This window comes from Pogonomyrmex barbatus, unplaced genomic scaffold (genome assembly GCF_055798465.1).
Source record: "Pogonomyrmex barbatus isolate J1 unplaced genomic scaffold, ASM5579846v1 scaffold1, whole genome shotgun sequence".
NCBI classification, from domain to species: domain Eukaryota; kingdom Metazoa; phylum Arthropoda; class Insecta; order Hymenoptera; family Formicidae; genus Pogonomyrmex; species Pogonomyrmex barbatus.
The window spans coordinates 9179375-9188790 of record NW_028297098.1 but is presented as its reverse complement, the minus strand read 5'-3'; the positions used below and the strand labels follow the sequence as shown (position 1 = coordinate 9188790).

General features: G+C 43.8%; 1 protein-coding gene across 1 annotated transcript; it reads right to left on the bottom strand.

The window, feature by feature from the left end:
• Nucleotides 1-7320: 7320 nt before the first annotated feature.
• Nucleotides 7321-9078, bottom strand: LOC148938041 (uncharacterized). The gene has a single exon (XM_089078321.1). It carries the CDS (start codon nt 9057-9059, stop codon nt 7353-7355), a length of 1707 nt encoding a protein of 568 aa, XP_088934447.1. The 5' UTR covers nt 9060-9078; the 3' UTR covers nt 7321-7352.
• Between the last annotated feature and the right edge of the window lie 338 nt (nt 9079-9416).

Sequence of the window (9416 nt, the reverse complement as noted above, 5' to 3'; positions counted from 1 at the left end):
TTGTTATATCTCCTACGATAAGTGAAAAAAGCGCATATGATATGGTGTTGAATGTAGCTGATATTAGGGCTCTTGCTCCTCCTAAGTAGAGGGTCCGCGTGACCCTAATTACAAGGATCTGCGTAGATCTTCTTCTAAAAGCGGGTCCCTCATGGTCCAAGGGTGATATAAGTTGGCCTACTAAACCCGACGATGACGATGCCGACGACTAGTACAAGCTCAAGGTCTAAAAGGAAGAGGAAGGCTCCAATTAATGAGGATGGAGAATTTTGGAGTGGATGAAGGTGGAGAATTTTCACAGAATGAAGAATTGGACGATGACCCTGTGGATGAACATGCTCCAACTTATCGGCTTGACATCTTATAGAGTTATCCAATTAAATTGAAGAAATGCGTCATAAATCTCCGCGAATTCATGATTTAAAATCAAGAAATATCTGGTTAAAATTAAAACTATTACCGATATTTTAAATGAACGTGCACAAGCTGATAGATCTGATGACAGATCTCGAAGAATGGCGTCCAATTTAACGAGGGAAGTTAAACTATTGAAAGAAAAGATTAACAGATTTAAAGAAGATAATAAATAACTAAAACTTGAAAATGAAAGAATGAGGAAGTATTATGAAAAATTGATGGCACCTTCGACTTCTTCGAAACTCTTTTCCTCACCAGGAATATCCAAAAGACGTAGTCTTATATATAGCGAGCTGTGCGCGACTGCGACTTTTAAAAAGTTTTTTAGATTAATAGTAAAAACTTATTTGAAAGAGGAAACAAGGAATTAGTTGATATGGTAACGAAAAAGGTATTACTTATCTTAAATTTGATGGGACTACTTCCATCCTTGCCTAGTCCTGGGATCTTGAGAAGTGATGTAGATTCTGCTACTTCTATTCCTGTAAAAAAGAAAGTAAATATCAAGGAAAGGAACAAGAAGATTAAAGAAAATAAGTCTTGGCCTTCGTTACGCAAAAAGATTTTTGATATCGAAGCCTCTGTGTCAGAAGCGATTTTACTCACGACAACAGACACGGACTCAGAATGGACACAAGAGGGAAAGTACTTCTCTTCTTCTCAAGTAAGAAGGGAGGGTGTGCGTCACGGCGGGGCCCGACCACGAACCAGTCGTGAAAACTCTAATTATTTTGCGAAAAAATATCACCTCAGCCAGGAATCGAATCTGGATCTCCTGCTTACCAGGCAAGCATCTTATCCCTTCGACTACCGAGGCATGTGATGATATTTATCGCAAATAATATGTTAATGACATTTAGAATAACATTTAGAATAACATGTCAACAATACAATGATACATATATATACGTATATTACAATATACATATTACAATATACATGTATTCTTTCAACATACGTATATTACAATATACATGTATTCTTTCGAATCCCCACAACCGGTACTCTTCTTTTCTTCCGGAAAGAAGAGGAAAAGGGAGCGAAAAAGGAAGTGAAAGATTCACTCTCACCTCTCTCTACCCAATCAAGGGAAGGAAAGGAGGGGAATCCTTTGGATGGAGGATGGAAAGAAGGATAAGAATAATAGAATCAAAGATCTTGGCAGTAAGGTATCTACAATAAGAAAACTGCCAGACGAAGTGGAATCTCTAAGGGGGAATAAGAGATGACTTCTGCGAACTTCTGCGGTAACTATTGTTACGTCGCAGGCGGTGGCGAGATTGCCAAAGCAAATCGCCACGTGGCACTGGACCAAGGCGGGAATACGCTCGCCTCTCGGCGACGCTGCCAGCGATCGAGCGGCAAATCGCCAACAGCGGTTCGGAAGAATTAAGGAATTAAGGAATTAAGGAGTACGAAACCCTGATTATACTGCTCAAATCCGCGGGAACCCCTCCGATAATGTCAGCCGCGAATTATTAAGTTCTCAGGAAATTTCAGTGAATTACACGGCTAACGTTGCGTTTAACCAGACGTTGGGCGATTATTAGACTGTAAGCGGATCAGTGCAACAGAGAAGTTGGTTAGCCGGCGCGATAGGATGCCGTCGGGAGCGGGATTGGTCTCGTCGAGGTAGTATCGCCCGCAGATGTTCTCTATAGCGTTGCCTAATTCCCTGAGCACTTCTAGAGACACAGTAAAAACTTCGGTGCAGTCAGGGCAGAGCTCAATGTCGCGGACTATTACAAGACTAGCGCGGCAGCAATCGCAATGATCCCGGGCGGAAGTATACCCGAACTGGAACGCGTGGGCCAATTCAAGACGATACGTAAGAGTTCCCTCTGGTATTTCTTCCTTACATCGAAAGCAAAGATATTCGGCACTATTAGGGAGTAACTCGGCGATAGCGTCGTCCACGCGTCGATATCCGAACGTGGTAAGGCAACGCACCGTGCTCCTACGGTATCTGTATACGGCGGCCGGGTGAGTGCGCGAATCTCGTGGCTCGAGAAAGCAAGGCGGGCACATTACGTCAAATAACGGGAATTAATATTACGCGGCGAATATTCAATATTAAAATGATATTACGAAACTGGAATATTTCCGTGCGTAGCGATAAACCGGCTCAAAACCCTACATGCCTTAGGAGAAAGTGGCAAGGGCGGCAAAAAAGGGTCGGTCGTAAAACCCTTCCGGTCGGGCGATGCAACTATGCGACGGTCGGTCGACGCGAACAAAACGAGTGACGCAACCCGAAAGAATCTTGAACGCGAGTACTCTTATATTCATTCACATCTAATTCCTTTATACTCTATATTTTACTGAAACGTATGCAAGATGGAAACGCGAAAGCAACCGGGAATAAAACTTGATGTATGATTTTCACCTACCTTTCGGTGTCCGCTCTGCGCAGATACTCCTCGAGGGAGATGCGTGGTCCGAAACTGCTTCCCTGGTAAGCTGCTACGGGGGTGGACGAGGCCGGTAAGGCGCTCCAGAGGCGGTCGTGCACGAGAAGTTCGTACTCGCCGTCGTAACTCACTTCCTCGCCGATGATCGCGTTATGATCGTAAATCGCGGCCATGTGGAGGTCGTATTCAAGCCGCCGAAGTGCGTTGTTACGACCCGCGCGATTCCTCCGTGCTTTAGGCATTCGGCAGAGGCTCCAGGCGTATATTGTATTTAATTAAAAGATTAGAATTACCGCGTGCTCGAAGTCCAATGTTTCCTTCGTGGTAAGTGCGGATAACGCACAACACCTTGCCCCCGGAAACGATCGGAATTCTTGCTTTAACTGCAAATTGTTCGGTAAAATAAGGTTTGAGTTGTTATAAATGCCCGTTGCCTCTTTAGCCTCGCGAACACTTCCGATTTCTCGCGGTGATAGGAAGGATAATGCAATGAATAACACGTGGCGAATACACTGTACTTACTATATTCAAATATTCATGAATCGAATTACACTCGCGTAACACTTGGTTAAATTTAGAGCAATACAAAATTTAGAATACAAATGATCACTTAATTAACTTAACTAGATTGAGACGAAATAGAATTGACTTAAAATTAGAATTGGAATTGGGATTAGATTTGGATTGACACTCGCACGATGTGTACTACTCGACGGCGCGTACAAGAGTGAACGAGCCATGGCCGCGCGTTGTAACGCGTGCCTGCGGCGGCGCTGTTGCGCAACGTGGCGGTAGCGTGGGTACGCCAACGCACGTGGCGCAAGATGGCGGATGGTGTGGGCACGCCAAAGCACGTGGCGCAAGATGGCGGATGGCGTGGGTACGCCAAAGCACGTGGCGCAAGATGGCGGATGGCGTGGGTACGCCAAAGCACGTGGCGCTCGCGACGGTCATAGCCTATAAAGCTAGACCAGACGCACATATCTATAATGGTCGTTGGTCGACCAATCAGCGCGCGGCTGACTGGAGATGATGCGCAACAGCAACGCGAGCCTTATCGTAGTATTAATAATTTTACAATTATTTAGGTTCATTGTTAGCATGATTTATTTATTATTATTATTTAATTTTATTACTTATATTTATTACAGTGTATATTCACTGGCGGTAAGGCGTAACGCGTGATATGTCAACGGCAGGAGAGCCGGTTGTTGCCAACTTTGGCTTGAATAGTGACGCTTCTGCGCAGGTGGGAAAAGGGGAAGGAAAAGAAATTTTTACGTTGGCTCTCCTGACGTTACACTATCAAAGCTACTGACAGTAAGTCATGTGATTTAGCATTTCAAAAAATTCGAGAAATGGTGTCTCGCATAGAATTTGGCATAGAAAGAATTAAAATGAGATGTATAAAAACGAGTGACTTGTTAATTGAAATATTCGGAGAGAATAATTCTGACAAAGCTAATAAATTAGCGACGAAGGCTAAACAGATTGTGAGCCCAAGCATTAAAATCTCGCGTCCAGTCAAGATGGCAAGTATCAGGCTTTCGGGAATTGATAATTCTAACTCTAAGGATGAATTATTAAATGCAGTTGTGAAACAAGACAATTGTAAACTATATGAAGTTAGTAATACATTGAAGCCTGTGATGCCTTGATGCTCAATCGTTTAAGTATAGTCTGGATTCAATGCCTACTGGCAGCGGCAATCAAGCTATCTAAGGATGGTAGAATGTCTGTCAGATGGACGGAAGTTAAGGTGGAAATGTTGGAGGAAAGGCCTGTACAATGTTAAGGTGCTTAGAGTTCGGCCATTTGAGCCGAGATTGTATAAATCCTAGCGATAGAACTGGATCGTGTTAGGTGTGGCGAAAAAGGCCATTTATTCAATCAATGCAATAAGGATCCTAATGTATTCTCTATTTCGAGGCCGGTTTACAGTCGGATTACAGACTGGACTCAACTAGATGTTACGCATTGAAGTATCCAAATAAACTTAGGTCTGTTCGTAAACTACCAGATCCTAGAGTCACTGAGATGAATATGGAGACTATTAATGATGTATAAGGCCTTGCAAATTAAATTTAAATCATGCCAAAAGGGCACAGGACTTTATGCTCCATTACGCTAAGGAGAATTCCATTAATGGTATTCGTTTCGGAGCCTTATAAAATGGAGGGAGGTGGCAGTTGGTTTCCTTCCTATAATAAGAGTTGTGCAATACTATTTCTTGATTCCAAGGATAATCGTTCACGGTAATCAAGAAGGATGAAGGATTTGTGATTATGAACGTCAATGATCATCTCATAGTTAGCTGTTACTTTTCGCCAAATCGCACTCTGGCGGATTTTAGTGAGTACTTTAGTATTTAGATAATTTACTTAATTTAATTCGTGATTATCATTTTAACAAAATAATTTTAGCCGCTGTTACGTCGCAGGCGAGACGTGCTACGCGTGGAGCGAGTCTGCTCGCACTGGGCTGCGTGTTGGTTTTTTTGCAAAATAACGACCGGATTACTGATATAAATTGCGGTTGTATAATCCGTATAGAAAAGTCGATAGTCTCCTGGAAAAGACGATATCATGCGGTCCTATCTCTGCGTCTACGTCAATGACGGTAGGATTCGGTAAATCGTAAAAAGAAGTACTTTCTTCGCGTAAATATTCCAGAAATGCCACGAATGCCTCGGAGCAGGGATCGCAGTCGGTTACCTCGCGCCAAATAGCCAATCCAGTGCCGCAAGAATTGCAAAGCCTTTCTTCTCGAGTAGTCCCAACGTTAATATAATGTCTTAAGATAGCGGTGAATTGTTGATCGAAATTATACTGGGATTTACACTCTAGGCATATAAGACTGGCGGAATTTGTATCGGTAGCTATACCGACAAGACCATAACCGAATTCGACTACACACCGAGAGATACTTATTTGGTCGTTAAAGACGGCGGCTGGATGTGTTCTTTCCTGACGCGAGCTTTCCGATCGTCCTCTGCACATAACGCGTTTCACGAACAAGAAATGAAAATTCACTTACCTTTCGTTGGCCCGGTTCCTGGATTCGGGCTTCCGATTCTCGTTGTCGGCCTGGCGGGTCTCGGGATGCACACTAGGATGCGGCGTTGCTGGATTCGGAGGACTTGGAGCCCACAGGCTGTTCTCGAAATACGCTTCGTATTCCGGCTGGTAGGTTTCTTCACACCCGAGCAGTTCACTCAAATCACCGGCGAGCGCGGATTTAATTTCGTATAAGGCGCGGCGAATTGCACGCTGACGTCCGGCACGGTTTTTACGATTCTTAGGCATCGGGAGTGACCATGAAGGGAAAATACTACTTCCCTTACAAGTTACGAGTATTAAATTGAACTTTCTAACGCGATGACAATCTGTAACCCTCTGTGGAGAGTAGTGCGGGTGGACGCACAACTTGCTAGCCAAGAGGCGGGACAGGTTATCAGATATTTCGTAATTTGACGGTTTAAAAGTGCGTGAGAAGCGATACCTCTCTTGGGGGTAGTGCGGGTGCACGCACAACCTGCTAACCAAGAGACCAAGCACGGCCTCCCTGGACGCTTGCGTTTGATTGAATTTCGCGTGGTCACTCTACCTCGCGAACTCTGTCGATTGTACGTTTCGCTAGGAGGGGTGGAAGGGTTTGGATTTATTAATTATTTAACACTGATCACTTTTCACTTATATATATATATATTGTAGAATATTCAGATACAAGATTAATACAGAGATTGATTAAATTGTAAACGCTTTTACAGTTAAGTTTAAATTGAATGATGTTAATAAAATTGAATTGATTCGAATTTATTTCTTAACACTAGAATTGGAATTGATTTGAGTTAACACTTAGAATTGGAATTGATTCGAAATTATTCTCTTAGCACTAGAATTGGAATTAGTTTGAAGTTATTTCCTACTACTAGAATTGGAATTGATTTCTCTTAACACTAGAAATTGAATTGGAAGAGGGAGTTCACGGACTGGAGGTCCTCTCCAGTCGTATTCGCGGGATGAACTGAACGCAGTCGGCCGTGCACTGATGTGCTTCGATTCGGCGGCTCGAAACTGCGGCGACGCTATGGTGGGGTGCGCGCCCAATGTGGGAAGCGCTGGCGGTGGGAGTGCGGCGCTCGCGTGGGAGGCCAGAGAGTTGCCCTGGTGGGGCTCGCGGTGGCCTAGGGACGTATCACGTCTATTCCTTGTTCCGTGCTATACAAAAATTATCTCTATAAATTTGAAAGGAGTAACTTTTTTACCATAGGGCATAAAATTATTAATTTATTCGTTTATTCTGACGCGACAGACGTGACACCCCCCCCCTTATAATAGAAATGGAGGCACTCCGACCGACATTTCTCATCGTAATCCTAAGTACAAAAGATATAAAGATATAAAAGATATAATAAATCATCAAATATCAGCTAAGATATTACCTAAAGGTTTTAGGAGATACAATTTTTTTTTTTTTTTTTTTTTTTACATTATTTTATAACAACGCTTAATTTAGTGTTTCTTACATTCGTTCGTTTTCATGGAGATATTTTCGCAACTCTGCGTACGATTGTTCCGGCACTGTTTTCACTTCACTATCCTTTTCTTGAGGGGATGGCGCTGATGCTTCTTCTTGCCGTCCTTCTTCTTCGTTCGTTATCTTAGTTTTGCTGGATTTTCCCAGGAATAGCAGGAGGTGAGTTACTGACGACCAGATAGCTCCGATTAAATGGATACTCCAGCCATAGATCGAGTGTAGAGCATAGCCATGGATTATCGTGTCCACTAACAGTTTAATAGTTCTGCCGATTATGAATAGTGCCAAGACACCAGCACTCGCCGATCCAAATGTGATAAAACCATCCCAAAGTTTTCTACCTGCGTTCTCTGCGATATGGTCTAATGAGGCTTCGTCCAAGAGGTTGAGCATTGCTATAGTTCCCTTGGGTATTTCTCGGCCCATTGCGCCACGCGCAATTGTATTAAGCATTGAAGGTTTCTCTACAGGAAACATAATATGGTCTCTGAGTCGATCCAAGTCTTCAGATGTGTAGATCCCGCTGGTGGCCAATGCATCAGGGCTCACATACTTCCACGAAGGTTTGGTGAGTGGTTGTATGGTTGGTGGGGGTAGCGATTCCGTTATACTACCTGTCAATCTGTACCAGGTGGTATCAATCTTATAGAGATTGGGTAGCAACTCGTTGCAGTCTTTGGGTGTGCCCGTCTTTGAGAGGATGCGCGATCTTGGTTGCAGGTATAATGAGTGATTTCGATAAGTCACTGGGAGTTCGTTATAACAATTGTCGGTGCGTCGTAATTTACATTCCACCGGTATGCACTTTATTATGTGGATAACCTCACCGGCGGTGACTGCAGTATAACCCGGTGTTTTCATGATTCTGAATGCCATTTCGTCTGGAGCGATGCTGGATAGTGAGAGGGCGTTTTGCAGGATTTGTTTCTCCAGGGCACATTTTTGCTCCATTATATCCTTGTATAATCGTGTTAGTTGTGTTTTAATATGTTTCTCTACGTATACAAACTTAGAGTTAACATATGAGAAGATATCTAGATTGTCTACAGAGGTTTTAGTTTTGGATTGGAAGGATCTTCCAGGCTGCGTCTCGAAAATGAGTAACTTGGGATGTTCCGTGTGGTATAATTTGTATCCGCAAAGATTTGTCTCTGTAATTTTGGCTAATGCGAAGGTGGTATCCTTGGTGGTCACTGTATATACTTCGGGTGCTTGCTCGTATTTCTTGGGTGATAATTTTGTTGCTGTACCCTCGTATAGAATATCATACTTGTTGAAATGGCAACCGTCTGTGTAGGGAAGACTCCAAAATGTCTCCGTGCCGTCCCAGTCATTGCAGCCTCCTTGCGCTGATGGACACTGGGTTCCCGAAGGCAGATTCACTTTACCTATCGATCTTTTAAAAGGCATCGTGAACGTGCGCAGAGTTATTTCAACGGCTGCTTGCACCACGACGTTCTCCCAGGTTCCGTAGCCGTCCGTATATTGTGTGCCTGCGCAGCGACCATCAGTGAAAGCTTGTCCTGCCAGTGTTACGCTGCGATGGTTAGTGGCATTATTTATTAGCCGGTCAACGAAAGCGGTGCCAATGGCCAAGGATCCGGTTTCGTGTATCTTTTGGCAGTTGTATGCTCCGATTTCCTTCACATATTGTTTTCGACCCTCGGTTACTATTGAGACATGTGAGTGCATTCCGCAGTAATATATTGTTCGGTCGATTAACCTTGCACTGGTATGCAGAGATTGTCTCGTATTCGGCCGTCTGGAGTAGTTGTATATGGACAGAAGTTTTGACTAGTTCAATATCTTCCACGTCGCAGTCTCCTACGTCAAGGAGGGAGAGAGTGGTAATGTTGAGTCCCGTTCCACCGCAGTCATATCCTGTGAGGCAGTAGACTGTTGCTGGTAAGAAGATGCAGGCGATGGTAACGATTATCGACATGTTGACTTGTCTGGGGTCCGTCGGTAACTGACTGCAGCAGCATACTCCTTACTCCTCGAAGTGCTATCTGGTGGGGAGTCAGTTGTGGTGGGGCTCCGATTCCCCGG